At 49.5% G+C, this 15,245-nt stretch overlaps 6 protein-coding genes across 6 annotated transcripts; 3 read left to right on the top strand and 3 right to left on the bottom strand.

Annotated features, from left to right (window-relative positions):
* Positions 1 to 717: 717 nt before the first annotated feature.
* Positions 718 to 2,021, top strand: N7473_009477 (AIM24 family protein; the record flags this gene model as incomplete). Its single annotated transcript, XM_057155416.1, has 5 exons — positions 718 to 754; positions 820 to 837; positions 888 to 1,328; positions 1,388 to 1,737; positions 1,803 to 2,021. 5 exons carry the CDS (start codon positions 718 to 720, stop codon positions 2,019 to 2,021), a joined length of 1,065 nt encoding a protein of 354 aa, XP_057006546.1.
* Positions 2,022 to 2,664: 643 nt separating this feature from the next.
* N7473_009478 (translation initiation factor eIF2 subunit beta) lies at positions 2,665 to 4,052 on the bottom strand (the record flags this gene model as incomplete). Its single annotated transcript, XM_057155417.1, has 5 exons — positions 2,665 to 2,838; positions 2,898 to 2,934; positions 3,043 to 3,604; positions 3,707 to 3,812; positions 4,041 to 4,052. 5 exons carry the CDS (start codon positions 4,050 to 4,052, stop codon positions 2,665 to 2,667), a joined length of 891 nt encoding a protein of 296 aa, XP_057006547.1.
* A 395-nt stretch (positions 4,053 to 4,447) lies between these two features.
* On the top strand, positions 4,448 to 4,889 carry N7473_009479 (uncharacterized protein; the record flags this gene model as incomplete). The annotated part of the gene is made up of 2 exons (XM_057155418.1): positions 4,448 to 4,727; positions 4,786 to 4,889. The coding sequence occupies 2 exons, from the start codon at positions 4,448 to 4,450 to the stop codon at positions 4,887 to 4,889; spliced, it is 384 nt and encodes a 127-aa protein (XP_057006548.1).
* A 1,412-nt stretch (positions 4,890 to 6,301) lies between these two features.
* On the bottom strand, positions 6,302 to 8,499 carry N7473_009480 (uncharacterized protein). Its single transcript, XM_057155419.1, has 4 exons — positions 8,378 to 8,499; positions 7,979 to 8,322; positions 7,859 to 7,928; positions 6,302 to 7,799 (listed from the first exon to the last, which is right to left on the bottom strand). The coding sequence occupies exons 1-4, from the start codon at positions 8,454 to 8,456 to the stop codon at positions 6,457 to 6,459; spliced, it is 1,836 nt and encodes a 611-aa protein (XP_057006549.1). The 5' UTR covers positions 8,457 to 8,499; the 3' UTR covers positions 6,302 to 6,456.
* A 2,072-nt stretch (positions 8,500 to 10,571) lies between these two features.
* N7473_009481 (RNA recognition motif domain-containing protein) lies at positions 10,572 to 11,650 on the top strand (the record flags this gene model as incomplete). The annotated part of the gene is made up of 6 exons (XM_057155420.1): positions 10,572 to 10,591; positions 10,760 to 10,832; positions 10,931 to 11,037; positions 11,099 to 11,385; positions 11,496 to 11,531; positions 11,610 to 11,650. 6 exons carry the CDS (start codon positions 10,572 to 10,574, stop codon positions 11,648 to 11,650), a joined length of 564 nt encoding a protein of 187 aa, XP_057006550.1.
* A 600-nt stretch (positions 11,651 to 12,250) lies between these two features.
* On the bottom strand, positions 12,251 to 14,080 carry N7473_009482 (gamma-glutamylcyclotransferase). The gene is made up of 5 exons (XM_057155421.1): positions 13,836 to 14,080; positions 13,678 to 13,709; positions 13,506 to 13,555; positions 13,085 to 13,186; positions 12,251 to 12,892 (listed from the first exon to the last, which is right to left on the bottom strand). Exons 1-5 carry the CDS (start codon positions 13,928 to 13,930, stop codon positions 12,362 to 12,364), a joined length of 810 nt encoding a protein of 269 aa, XP_057006551.1. The 5' UTR covers positions 13,931 to 14,080; the 3' UTR covers positions 12,251 to 12,361.
* Between the last annotated feature and the right edge of the window lie 1,165 nt (positions 14,081 to 15,245).

Here is a 15,245-nt window from a genome sequence, read left to right on the forward strand (position 1 = left end):
AGCAGAAGCCAATTATACACCATAGGATCGCTATTCGCTAAACAACGCCTCAAATCATCACTATTTAGGCAATGACAAACTTTATAATTGAACCTGATCGACTGTTAAAAATTGTAATCATCAAGAAGCGCCCTGGGCTGAAACGGACTCGCAACGTGGGGCACACCAAAGTTTCCTTGGCCTCTTGGGCTACATCCAATCACATCTAGAGATCCACCTTGACGCTCGAGCAGCCAGCCCATTAGGTTGCGCAGCACCGAGCTGTAGGCGCCGGCTGGGATTACCATGCAGTAGTCCACTGTGATACGGTAGCAGGTGACAGACTGCCAATCCACGCATTGCTCCCTACCGAGGATCGCTTCCAATAGCTGCGAAAAAGGCTCCTATGCTTTTCATGCTAATAATAGGCCGCAAGCTCCCACCGTGCGAAGTTGGAGCTCATTTCTCTCAAATACGAGTCCCCGACTGAATCCTGATCTCCGCACATTTGATCGCAGCTCTTATTCTTTGAACTCAATGCATCGCGCGACGATTTAAGCTGTGAACATTTAGCAACAGAACGCCAGATCGATTTCAGCGCTCCTTGTCCATTGATCCGACCGTTCTGATACCCCGCATCAACGCCAAATGTGAGTTTCGGCTGTGTCCTCGCTTTTCAAGAAGGAGAATAATGACCTAACCATGAGGGATTGCCTCCAGTTGCTGTAGCAGTACATCATGTCGCAAACACATTATCCTCCGCCGCCAATGTCGGGTAAGTCTGCTGCAGTCATCTCCATTTCTACAAGAAACCAAACTAACATGCCATTCATTATACAGCGCCGGCACACGTTACATGTGAATAGAACCTGTCTGGCTTCAACAACAACCAACTAACCCTTCGACAGCATTTCCTCCTCCTCCACAGCCATCTCCTGGATTTGCGCCTCCAAATTTCAGCTATCCACCACCACCTAGGCAATCGCCCCCAGGAAACGGAGCTTATCCAGGGCCTCCCCTCTCTGTCAGCCCACCCGCGCCTAGCGTTAGTCCTCCAGTAGGAAATCCCCTAGTCAATGAGCAGCAACAGTATGCGCAGCAGAATTCGGCGGCATATCAACAAAATGTTGCAATCATGAGACCACCCTCATCACCACCACAGTCGGCTCCCATCGTCCAACCACAAATTCCTGGAGCGGCGCCACCTGGACAATTCGTTGGAGCTTCTGCTACTAATGAAGATATGGTTGGAACATTCAATGGTGGTAGCTATCGCATCAGCCATCGCGACTCGAACTCGCTTTTGACCTTGCAACTGGCAATGGGATGTCCCCTGACTGCTAAGCCCGGTATGCCTTCCTTTGAATACATGCGCTTGTTCTATATGATCTGACAAGTTGTTGAATAGGCGTGATGATTGCAATGTCTACGACCATAACCCTCCGAGGTACCGTCAGCTTCGGTTGGAAGAAGCTCATCGCAGGCGGCGAGATGTCAATGTCTAACTATACCGGACCCGGCGAACTCCTGTTGGCTCCTTCAGTCCTGGGCGATATCATTGTGCTGCGTATGAGTGGTGAGCAGGAGTGGAAAATAGGCAGGGATGCGTTTTTGGCTTCCACCGCAGGTGTGAAGCACAAATACCAAGCCCAGAGTCTTGCCAAGGGTGTTTTCTCGGGCGAGGGTCTATTCATTTACAAGATCACGGGAACTGGATTACTCTGGATGCAGAGCTTCGGCGCGATTATCAAGAAGGATGTAAGTTCAATCCACCCTAAACAGGCTCGTAAGATCCCATGCTGATACACATGGATGCTGTGTAGCTCAAAGATGGTGAGACATACTTTATTGACAACGGCCATCTTGTTGCTTGGAATTGCAAGTACAAGATTGAGCGCGTTGCCTCCGGTGGTATCATCTCTGGACTCGGCTCTGGTGAAGGTCTGGCTTGCAAGTTTGAGGGACCTGGCACGGTATATCTGCAAACGCGAAACTTGAATGCGTTTGCTGGCCAGATGAAGATGAGTACGGCGAGTGGTTAGCATGTTGCAGTAGATTGATAAAACTGTAAGCTGGACTTGGTGGCATATGTGAAGAAAGGATCGACTTTTCTATTTGAGATTGATGCGACTGGTTCGCTATGTTTGTGAAATACGCACAGGTCATCATTTCCCATCTTTCATTGGCGTGATTATCTCTTTCACCATGAACAGAAGCTTCTTCTATTGTCTGAAGCTTATTTCCATCTCTGCGGGCTCTTGTGTCTGCAGTGTGCGAGTAAACTGAGTTTCAAAGTGTGGCCTTCTGTGCATTATATGTGATCTTTTCAATACCTACCAGGTTACAAGTAAGGCGTTGTGTAGCCTCATGATAGCAACCCGTCATTGCTGCGAGCGGAGGCCTAATCGATCGCAGTTATCGTGTCAATTCTAAACAAACCCGCAGTATGCCATTAAATGCCAGAAGAAAGATTTTAAGAGGTCATAGCGGTCCATTTAATGCCAAACTGTCTCAATCCTTCATATCGTTCTCTCATTTCAAGTCCCATGCAGTGGAAAGATACAATACCAGGGAGTCTTTTTTTCATCAACCAAAGTCCTAGTAAATGACACGCCATAAAGAAGAGAAAAAACAACTCCCTCCACCATATGCCGAAACCAGCCAGCTCCACGACTCCATCTCCATTTAACCGACACGCTTTCTGCGGCCGACCTGGGACCGGAAACCGGTCTTGATAGCGGCGACCGAGCGACGAGATCCACAGGAGTTGCAGGTGATGAAGTACAGACGGTTCTCGCCCTTGTTGAGCTCGGTATTAGGGCTGCGGCAGGTCTTGCAGGTGACGTACTCGACGATGTACTATAAATGAGTTAGGAGACGTTTCAAATGGGGAAATGAGTATGTTGGGTTTCACGTACTTTCCGGAGAACGGACTCCAATTGCTTGCCTTGGAATCTGTACGTTGACGAAAAGAGCAGTTAGCATATCGAGATCAAGTATCAAGAGGTCATGCCCAAAAATATGAGGATAGGCTTAAATAGCCGTGCATGTGACTTCACGTACCGGCCCTTAATGACTAGACGCTTGCTGCCGTCCACACTACCGCTTGTACCCAACTCGGCAAACAGGAATTGCGTGACATGCTCATCGGAACGCTTCATACGAGCGCAGATCTCGGCAATGTTGGCAAAGACGGTACGACGGTTACCTTCGCGCAGGCACTGGGGTGGAGGGATCTTATAGGCCTTGGTGCCGCTGGAGAGCAAGTCGGGGTGGTGGCTCTGGACGAGGGTGAAGAAACGGGAGACGAGGAGAGGGTAGGGGATGACCTGGGTAGCGTCGTGTGCCCAGATACCAGTTCCAGCTTCGGCATCACCCTCGGGGAGGGACTCCTCGGCCTGCTCCTTGTCACCACCCTCTTCATCGATACCAGCCTCTGCGAGCTTGGCCTCGAAGTCGCCGGCGTCCTTCTTGACCTTCTTCTTCTTCTTCTTGAGGGCGGAGACATCGAATTCGCCGTCGGCGGTGGGTTCCTCGGCATCGCCGGTCTCCTTGCTGGACTTCTTGGTCTTCTTCTTCTTGGAGAGACCCTTGAACATATCGGTCATCTCATCGACCTCATTGTCTATATATGGATAGGGTCCGTTAGCGGGTCCGTTTCGACAAGCTTGCGGAGCTCGAACTGTGCGGGGATGGAATGAACTGCGGTATAGGATGGATTGCATACCGGCGGGCTTCTCGGCAGCCGGGGCATCTGTGACCTGGCCGTTGGTGTCCATGATGACGTCTCCTTCGCTGAAGGCGACCGACTTGCGCTGTTTCTGCTCGACTTCCTGTTCGGGGGCAAGTAAGGCACCAGATTAGCTATGAGGCCAGGAAAAAATGGCAAAAAGATTCAGATGAGCGCAGAAACTGATTCTATAGGATAGAAAACAGTCTCTTTTTTAAACTGGTGAAAAAGTGCTTCCGCGCGAGCTCGAAGGGTATGGGGCGAGGGGTATTGTGCAGTTTCAAAGAAAATGTGGGAGCGTCGGTAAAAAAAGAAATCGGGTGTAACGTACGGCGTCCGCCATGTTGGGTGGTTGTAAGATTCGAATCACTTCACCACTAGGTGGAGGTTGGGAGCTCAGGTTCCGTAGAAGGTAAAGTAGTTCGTGAAGAGGTCGATAATGTCGAATTTGATCGAATTCTGAGATCTCCGCCGCCGCTGGAGGAGGCGAGCCTGTTATCGCGGGACACGGGCACGTGACCGTGACTCAACCATCATACAAAGTCACGTGTGGGCCATTCCGGTTGGGATCAACGGGCAAGTCAACAACCAGTCCTCGACTGTATCACGAATAACACCTCCGCCTCGTCCTTGCCTGCAGATGCTATCATAGTCTGGGCAGTAGGCAGGCCGCTGCTCTTCAATCTCTCTTCCTCTCTGTCGCTTTCCGGTCCATTTTCCTCATAGAGTCTCGTCAACATGGCAACCCCTCCCCCTGCCGAGTCCAATCCCTCCTTCTCCATGTCCGCATACATGATGCCTTCGCACGAGAACTCCTACGGATCGGAGACCGACGATGATATTGCTTCTCTTCCCTCAGAATCAACGACGGATTCCGACTTGGAGACTCTTTCCGACGATGAGTACTCTGATGCCGAGGCGGAATGGCGGGAAAGCATTGAGCAATTAGAGCTGCTCTTGACGATGGTCCTGGTGCCATTTGTCGGCAAATATCTAGGCCGCCGCTGTGCCTACTGGAGTATGTGAAATGTGTCCGTTTACACTGGGGAATACCCTACTAATTTCGAGCTTTACAGGTTGGACAAGATTCATGCAATGGAAGTACCCGGTTGAGGTCGTTGTTACGAGCCCTGGTCTTTTCAAGGGCGCCGGCGTGATTGAAGCCGCCGCGAGCCTTTAACTCTTAGAATCCGCCATTTCATTGACAACATCCCTGACATCTCCGGGCTAGCATACCCCATATCCTCGAACCGCTCACCTCTCCTACACTCGAACTACCTACCACACCCCATCGCAGCGAGTGACTTACAATACCGTGTGTTTTGGCACATCTGGACAAATTGTCAACTACGGACTCAAAATATCAAATGGCTTTCATGCCTTCTCTCCGGTCAACAGCAATAACGGAAAACTCCCTCACCCAACATCTCCAAAGGATCCAATCTGGCATGGACAGATGCTATCACAAATCTTGCTCTAAGATTGTTCTATACCCAATCAATTGTCTCATTTTAGAATACACTTTCCCGCTTCCTACACATGTACATTCCTATCACAATCCAAGAGAGCTACTTTCAAACTCAACCTCCATTCATCGCAGTATTGTGAATCATATCCGCAACAGCGTGCGGCATACTCAGTATAGGACAATGGCCCAGCTCACAAGTATACGTTCGAACAACGGCTTCTCCAATAGCAGTAACCATACCCTGCTGTACCTCAGGGGCCTAGATGTACCCTGCTTACAGAACAGGTATGTTGTAGGAACGTACATGGGATACCGCTGTACGAGTGCATAACAACGATGGCCTCTTTGCCTTCTGTGGCAAACTGCGTCAAGTATCACTGTCATGTATCTTCCGCATCACCGGATACTGTTGTTGATGTCGGGCCACCGACTGATAATAATGTCATGGATTGGAGGGGATAACCTTGAGCACGGAGGATGGTAGCCACATTCTCAAAGGTATTGGCTTGGTGTCATGCGCTTGGGGTGAGGAGAGTGGTGGGCTTTTCGGACGACATAGGGGGTCGATCGTTGACGATTCTTTTTGAACTCCCGAGAGAAAGTAAGTTTAGATCTGATTGGTGCCAAGTTGGAAATGCACAACTATATATGCCTCGGTTTTAAGTCAATGCATGGAAACACGTACAGCCTTTGAGAGTCCATTACTCCAAATCTATGTAAGAACCACCCCATTCTCATCCCTTTGGGGATGGATTCTTATGCGTCCAGAAATTGGATTACAATTCTATCCTGGCCAAGGCTCGGGCTATCTCAGCCTTCTCCGCAACGTAGGAGCATTAAATGAAATAGTAGGCCTTGCTTGTCCGTGGGGGCTAAGCCGGATTCTTGGGCCGTCCATAACATGCTGCTGTATTCGGGGGCCAGGTAAATAAGGCTCCCTCATTCATGATCCTTCTCGCTGTGACTAGAACGATTGTTAAAAAGGTTATAAGTGAAATAGTCCAGTTTGGAGAAGGAAATCTATTCACTTGTCCAGGTTGCGAAAGTTGAATTTGAAATACAACCTACACAGGACGGACGGGGCATCCCATAACAAGACGATACCCCTATGGATTCAAGCATGACCGTGCTATTTTTTCATTAATGAATGAGTCTGAGAGCTAATTATTGACATGGATATGAATAAACCCCCATACTTTCATCCCGTTAAGAATATACACTGAGCCTAGCCACAAGGAGGAAGCCAGAGAGGAGCATGCTCCAACACTCATCTCTAATATTAATACAGTCTCTTTTGTGTCCAAAATCCAGGTGGAATTGGGGAACCCGATCCCAGGGCAGTTTTTGAAGGAAGATGGTCGCTCGGATGAGACTTGAGCAGCGCTTCAGGGGCTCTCACAACGCCCTCTCTACTCGAGGTAAGTTCCGATGCATTCATTTTCGTGGAATTGCCGTGAGAAGAAAATGCTATTGACTCTTCTCGTGGACGATGAGGAGAGTTGGCGAATGTTGTTAAAACATCAAGTCCAAGTTGATCGCACAACAACGTATCGATTGTGCCAACCGGCGATAAGTCTTGATTGTGGCTTTGAAATGAGATTGACGGATGTGACTTGTTGCATTCCACCAGATCCTCATTCAAAGGATTAATTTTGGTGCCATCAGGCTCGAATGTAGCGCAGTATGCTTCATCTAGTTTCTGGAAGAAGATATCATCATCCCCAACATCTAGTCCCGCTAGCCTTTGGTGGACAGGAGCCCGAAGTCGCGGCTCAGATAACAGGGGAACTTTTTTCGAGACATCCACCTCGTGGCTGGGAGACTGGTTGTGCCAAGAATGACGAAATACATCATCTGGAGATGCCTCTCTGGGACCAGCCCTGTTCTTGCTCTTGGATACAGCATCCGAGCGCTTCAATTGGGAGGCTGAGCCCTTTGTCGGGCTTTGCAAGGTTCCAGATAACCCCGAGAAGAACTCGGGAGTTTTGTGGATGGACACTCCACCAAGGGAATGCAAACCGAGACTCGCCTCTGGTTGCCAACATGCCTTTCGACTCTCTAGAAGACTCTTCAAATTCTGTATGTTGAAGTGTCCATTCATGGAGTCGACAGGTTCATCTTGATGACCTGACTTTTGTGGGGACAGTCCGACGTGTAGGATCTTCAGCAGACGATCCTCCACCTCTCGACTTCGCTGCGATCCATGCCTGTCACTGACAGACCAAGTGTATGGCGTCGGAGATGGAGGTTCCTGAACCGAGCGGCGTAATGGACTGTTTATATCATGGGCCTTGCCCGGAATGTGTTCCAAGCGATCTGGAGTGGTGGGACCTGCAGCTGGGAGAGTGGGAACGACACCATTTGACCCCGATGGATGCCATTGATCCCCTTGGCTGAATTGCACCGATGGATTCACGTTATCACCAATATATGTCTCAGTGCGCCTCAGCTTTGGAGGTTCATGGAAGTCATAATGGGAAACCCTCGGGTGCGTATGTTTTCCATCTGGCTTCTTCTGCAGGGGAGACTCATCCAAAGTCGTACCCTTACCTGTGCCTGTTCCCGGTTGGCCTCGTTCTTTGTGGGATAGGAACTGGGCCTCGGAAAAAGCAGAGTCGGGGACTGTTTGTTACAGTCAGTCAGCCATGGTCGCCCGTCGTTCCATATGCTGGACAACATACCATCGCGGAGTTTGATGGGAGATGATGCTTTGCCCTTGCTGAATATACCCATGTTCATGGTATTGCGGAGCTATCCACAAGGTCAGAGATATCAACTGAAGCTTTGTCCAACCAACTTACGGTCAGTCTGTCCCGAGCAACGTTTGTTGCATGAAATGCATCATTCATCGTATGCTTCCTGTTTTTCCGCGATCTTTGGACTCTGGCCTTGTGTGGCTGAGATGTTCGTTGTCTTGAAAAGCTCGGCCGCTTATACTCATATTTATCATCTCGAGTCTTGCGCCGCGGCCTCTTCTCGTACTGGTTCCCTGTACTATCTTGTTGGCCCTGTTGCCCATGGTCTGCATTGTCATCTCGAGGTCGTTTGTTGATCTTGGGCCAACGAATCGCAGGACCAGTATCAGTTGGCTCCAGAGCGGTGGAAAGTCCTCCATTGGGCTCAAGATCTGCGGCATTCAGACTTTCTGCATATCGTTCTTTGTCAGTGACCTGGCCGAATCACAGTACTCGGGAACATACCATAGTCCGGCTGTGATGTAGCGCCCTCGGGGACGTTTGCCAACCACTGATGGATCAATTCCTCAGCACCAGTCTCCATTTGGGCGGTTATAAGCGAGGAGAAGCGAATTGTGTCGCTTCCATGCACCAAGTCGGCAGGGGATTCAAGTACCCGTCGACATGCTCGGGCAGCTTGAGGAAGTCACGCCCCCCGCCGGCAACAGCATCCTCCTTCTCACCCTCGCCGTACACGCCATTTTTTATTTATTCTCAACTTAATCGTCTTTCAAGTTGAGACCATCTGCCAACGATGGCATCATTTGACGGTTCTTTTCTTGTCATTTTCAAGGACGCGCGCCAAGCTCCAAAATACGCTATTCTGCAGCACACTTAGTCCACATCATGCTGGCAACAGCAAGGGATCAATTTAACTTCTGGGGCAACGCCTCCTTACAAGGTTTCCGGCCCAATTCTTTTCCCACTGGACTCTGCACAAACTGACATTCTCTTTCTCTCATCATACAAAACACTGTTTGTCGGCGCTGTCAAGCCGATCCATGTGCGGATCTTCCTTCACGTCCGCAGCCTACCCGACAGACGGAATACGGCCCAAGCGGCTTGTGGGTCCTGATGCCCCTCCTGCACACACGGGCGAGCAATTGCGGATGATCATTGTGGTCGGACAGAATCCCAAATGGGCCTGGCAGGGCTAAGCCTATCTCCAAAGGTGTTGCATGGTGCATGGTGGCTAGAACAAGCTGATGGTTGGGTGGTGGGCCAATCCCCGGCCGAATGGGGGCGAGAAAGTCAATATTGCAGCTGTTCCGAAATGCATGGACAAACTGTGAGGTACGGGGGAAGAGTCTTGGGTTGTGGCTACAATGTTGCAATGTGCTGCTTCCCAGACTCTTGTCTCCTACTCTCTCTCTCGTGTTCCACCCAGTGTCCACCTATATTCAAGACAATCGTCGAGGACTTGTGCCGCCTGTTTCCACGCAATGCATGGAAAGTGCCCCGCCCCGCCCGCGATGGCTTTCAGGGTACCTTTTTGGTCCGCTGGGTGGTGGTTCTGGCACCACGCTACTACTGCCTGATATCTCCTATGTCGGACAACTTCCATCCAAGCGAGATTCCGATAGAATCCGTTCACGGAGGACCAGCAAAAGGATCTGCTCTTATTTTTGCTTTTTTTGAGTTGAATGTCCAGTCTCTGCAACCGTTGTAGATCTGGACAGGACTTTGTCGGGACTCCGGTGCCAGTGCAGAGGAAAAAAGATACAATGCAGATGAGGGGCAAGTACATTGACCATCAGCCGATGCTTGCTAGCGTTCCCCATCTCTCCAGATCCAGCCTCGGGTAACATCTGATTGACGGAGCGCATACTCAGACTGGCCGCCGGGTCCCGACAATCCAACAGTTCAAAGTTTAGACCGGTGGGACTGATGGGTTTAGGAGGGGGGAAGGTATCCATTTTATTCCCATTTGATCCATCTGATTTGGGCTTAGATAACTAACTAGTACCTCTTTTTCTACGCATTCCTAAACGGAATAAACGCAATACTAAGGAATACTACCAAAAATAATACTATTTCTACTGCTACATACTCTTACTAGCTAGTAGCTACTACTACCAAGTTGACTAGAGCTATCTGCAGGAAACTAGACAAGAAACACAGGAGTTAATTAGTTATTTCTCTTCTTACAGTCATAATTCCCCCCACTTGCACAGCTTAGCCACCTTTTTACGACTCTTGTTCATCACCTCTTGCTAGGTATCCTTCGTATCTCCCATACAGCCTTCTCACTGGTCAACATACCAACCAAAACCCTCAAGTCAGCATTATATTTCTCCATCTTGGACTATTATTGGTGCCAGGTGAGAAAAAACCCAAGGATGTGGAAGCCCTAAGGCAGTGTGATTGTTACACGGAGGGGTGGTTTTTGACTGCTGACTCGTTTCGCAACCACTAGGATTCTCCCTGCGCTTTCTCTCGGCCACCTGCTGAGGCACAACCTTTTCTTCTTCCCATTTCACTTTTAGCTTTTTACCCTTTCGACCTTTTGCTTTCGCCCCGGAGAAGCTTCTCAACCTTTTCTCCTATCTTCCCGTGAGTCTCGTCCTTCCTCATCTTCCCTTTGGGTCGCTAATCTTCTCTTCCTTGAAGGTTCTCTCTCTCGGTCACTTACGCCCTTTCGAGAGCAACTCCCGCCATCATGTCCAAGCTCTTTGTTCAGTATGTTCTCCTCCCCGAAATCTCACCCCCCCGCCTCCCTTTATTTTGCCCCCTCCTCACCCGAGAACTGTCCTCTTCAAAAAAAAATCCCTATGACATCTCCCATCGTCAACCTGAAATTTTGACAAAATGATTCAAATAACTAATGAAACATCTTTCACTATGAAGCGGCCTTTCTTGGCACACCAATGATGATACTCTACGCGAGGGATTCCAGCAGTTCGGCGAGATCCAGGAAGCTGTCAGTATTTATCTGCGCGACCCCAGCGCCCCGCACCCACTTCTCCTCCCCGAGATGGCAAAGTTGCAGAACCCAGAACCTAACCCCAGAATGTACAGATCGTCGTCAAGGATCGCGCAACTCTGCGCAGTCGTGGATTCGGCTTCGTGCGCTTTGCGACTGATGAAGAGGCCGATGCTGCCCTGAACGCCATGAACAACCAGGAGTAAGGCGAAATCGTTCTTATCTGACTTTATCGGGCTTGTTCAATTAATCGCATTTGGCAGGTTCGACGGTCGCGTCATTCGCGTCGACAAGGCCTTTGACCGCCCCAGCCGTCCCGATGGTGGTTTCCAGGGTCGCGGCGGATACAACCAGCAGCCCGGTAATGGCTACCAGGGCGGTGGTGGTGGTGGTGGCTTCGGCGGTAACGGCGGTGGCTACCAGCGTGGAGGATACGGTGGCGGTTATCAGCAACAGCAGCAGCAGCCCTACGGTGGAAACGGTGGTGGTAACGGTGGTAACGGTGGTGGTAACGGTGGTTACGGCGGCGGCAACTATGGCGGCGGTTATGGTGAGTTTTGATACTGTTGGAGCCATCTGCTGAAGTTCAGCGCTGGCCTGTGAAGCTCTTTCTGTTCGAAAATGTATCGAAACATCAAGCTAACCCCGAATTTTTTACAGGCGGTGGTGCCAACGCTGGCTACGGCGGCGGCGGTGGTTAGTTTACTTGCCTCTATCCCTGGCTCTTGCTGCTGCAAGATGATCACCTATACTAACCTATTTCTCTGTTTCCAGGCTGGCGCAACAACCAAGCCCCGGCTCCCGAGGGCAACTAAGGTCCGGTCCCATTTCCAGATGCTCGGAATACCCCCCTTTTTGACGTCTTTTCTTTGATTTTACACACGCAAAACTGCTTTACGACTGCTTTTGAGACGAATTGAGACGAAGGGAGTGACGAATTGAATTTGACAGGTTCGGGATCGGGATTCGGAATGCGATGCGAGAACTGGGTTATGGCTTTTTTTACGCGGAACATGCAAACAGATCCTCGTTCTAATCTTTTGTCTCTTTTATGCTTCCTCCGTTTAATCTCATATTATGCGTGCGATGAGGCACCGATGATCTCTTCACTTTCAAGCTGTACGGGTAAAGATGGATGGACTTTTTTCCACATCCTGGCTCTAGTTTGGTCTATGATGTGTCTTCTATGATATGATTTGTTATGATCTTGTTTTGATGCCTTCTGTCTTCTGGAAAGCTTTGGTCGGTCTTGCATGCTCCTCCTCTGTATTCTCATGGGATGTGATGCTTGTTTCAGTATTGAAGGAGGATAAATGTTTTATTCGAGCAAGAACCGTGCAGACTTGAGATCTACAAGCATTATTTTTATTTTCAGCCGAGTTCTTATTGCTAACAAACAGGCGACAAGCTCTTTCCCACTATTTATCATATTCCCCAACTGCGGAAATCAATTCTATGCATTCTATTCTATATCACTGCCACCGACAAGGGTCAAATTTTCCCCTTCGAAAACCGATCTATCAGCCTCACTCAATCCTATCCCCATGCACATGCTCCGCCGGCGACCGCGCCAAAGACTTCTTCACCTCCTTCTCCGCCTCCCGCTCCTCAACATCCGCCAAACCCGCAGCTTCAATCGCCCTAACCCTCTTCACCAAATCAGTAACATGCACATCCGCGGTACCAAGTCCAAGACCCTCCAACGCCTTCTCCAACAAATACAAATACTCCGTATTCTTCCCGCTCTGTCCATAACCCGCACTAATTACCTGCGCGACATCCTGCGGCGCTCGCCGTTCAGGCTCACGCAAGAACTGCGGGTTCGTCGGCTGCCCAATATACACCATACAGGTGATCGGCGTGGCGTGATTCGCGTTCTCTTGCGGGTCATTGGAGGGCCCTGTTGTAGGGTGGAATGGTGTAAAGCGTACGCTGTAGCCGTCGATTTCACGCTCGTCTAGGTAATCGTGGACTTCTTCGGCGTGCGAGGATGGGATGTGATATGCTGCACCCCAGACTTTGCCTGTTGAGGCGGACTCGGATTCTAGGGCTGCGAGCTATATTTGATGCCGGATATTGGGGCTTTGTTAGCGTGGTGTGGTGAAACTGGACTGGACTGGACTGGGACAGGCTGAGGCTGAAAGCAATCAATCCCCTTGGGCCCTTCGGCAGTTGAAAATGCCCATCCGAGCGCATTGCAAGATAAGCAGAAAAAGCAGGGCAGGGATAGGTACTATTGTCACACCTACCGGATCATCCAGCGTCTCCCAAAACCCACGCTCAATTACTGTAACGACTCGTCCCGGCTGCTCGGGGGTGCCCCGGTGGTCGGTACTATCATTCCATTTTCCCTGTTAGTCGGCTTCATGTTCTTTTTCCCCCTCCATGATATCCTATAGGACTGTACGTCTGCATGTCGCTGGGCTATCTTAGACGGTACTAGATACCCCTCTATTCAAGCCGCCTCCCCGCGCTCACTTTTGGGAAACGTACCTAGCCTGAATGAGGAACGCCACCCCGGGCTTGTGTCAGCTTGGATCGCTCTAGACCAGAAAATGCGCCAACCCCGCTACTATGGTACAATTGGGAGACAGCATGTACTCAAGCATGCGTTTCAGCATGTACTATATGGTAGGGTTGTTGGCGCTGGGTAAACCGGGTTTCGCATACCTGCCAGAATCGCCGCACATAGCCACTAATGTATCCCGGGACTCGCTGGTCTAAATGTTGACGTGGTTAGTTGGGTTTGGACATGATTCGAGTATCTACTGGTTCGGTAGATGAGCTCGTTTCGGGGACGGTGTTTTTGTCCAAAGGGTTTCAAAATGCCGTTCTTGCATACCATAGTGTGGTGGTGGTTTCCAGATCAAGCTTCTAGGGTTGGAGTCAGTATTTGGTTCTTTTGTTTCCCGACGGGAAGAAAAAGGCCAGGTTGGTTTTTATGTTGAATAGTTGTGGTTTGCCCATGATTAATGCAGCAAGGCCAATATTTCAACTCACCCATATCCAAATACCCAAAGATCACCCTTGGGAAAGTGTGTCTTCCACGTTCGCCCGTCCGGATGTACCTGATGCCCCTGCAAAATAGCCGCCATTTGGGCTGAGCCGAGTTATACCTGTTCGGTGATGATTTTTGACCAAGAAAGTCCGAGTGCTGGTCGATCGAAGATATACGCTCAATTCAGGAGCTCTAAAAATGCGGGAGCGATTTTATGTATGAAATCCCCTGGTAAGTGCAGTATAGTTGCGGATTTATCGGGTTCCTGGTGGGCGCTGAGAAATCCAAATCCCCTGGTTGTTTGCAGTGTTTGTTCTCCGTATATCGCAATTCTTGTGCGGGATGAGATGTTGCCAATCCGCTGACCGGGAAGATTCGACTGCACACCCTGGTATGTTCAAGACACTTGGCTATGGAGAACAAATTCGAGATGAAAATTTAGTCACCAAAAATCAAGCAACGCTTGAAAAAATACGGCACTGAGCGCGAGTGCGATAGCTCAGTAACTAGAGGACATGCCAGGTATTTTGCGAAAGGCAAGGTTATACTTCCTTCTCTCACCAGCAATGGTTCCAACAAATGCCAAAAGTTAAAAGACATATGCTCAATATGTAATTGATATCCTTACTCATTTCATCTGACCATAATCAGTTGACAATGAGCGGCAAGCTTTCGTATTTCCTAAACGTATCAAATACCCGATGGATGAGGGCAAATAAGATGTAGGCCTCAGCCAGAAAGCCCTGTAGCTCTAATTTGGCATCTCCTTCCCCTATCGTGATATCATAACGATCGAGTATGACGCTCGCAAGGAATCCAGCGATGTTCAACAATCTGAGAGGATACCGAGCCCACGGTTTGCTTTGAGCTAGGGTTACTTCGATGGCCAACAGAAAAAGGATAACGCGTACAGGCCACTGAATGCCCAAGCTATACAGTGCCGACCGTTTTTGCCTTCTATACCCGGAAACATAGAAATGCTATTTCAAGCCCTACCCCGTGATACGCTAAACCCAATATAGGTTTCGTGTAAATTACTGATTTTGTATATACATTGTAATAATACATAGGTTTGTACCTATCGGTATGCTTACAAGACTCTAGGGGCAGTAGCTTACGACAAGGAGGCTACATGGAAATCGAGAAAACTAGGCGACTGTGGGTGATCTGTCAACTTTCCTACTCTATCCCTCAGTTGCTTTACTGAGAGAGTCTGGCGCTGCCTTGGGTGACCTGGGGTCAAGTTTTGAGACAAGGCTTGACAGTAAGATTTCGTGGTCTCGCCATGTGGCAGTTTCGGGTTATTGAGCACAAGATCTTGCTTATAATAATATAGAAGGCTAGTTTGTGCCTTAATGGTTTATGGATCTCCGCTGTATAGATAACTTCATCACGGACAGCTTCTACTACAT

The sequence above is a fragment of the Penicillium subrubescens genome (assembly GCF_028828155.1).
Source record: "Penicillium subrubescens strain IBT 31985 chromosome Unknown utg000006l_segment0_segment0, whole genome shotgun sequence".
In the NCBI taxonomy this organism is placed as follows: Eukaryota; Fungi; Ascomycota; class Eurotiomycetes; order Eurotiales; family Aspergillaceae; genus Penicillium; species Penicillium subrubescens.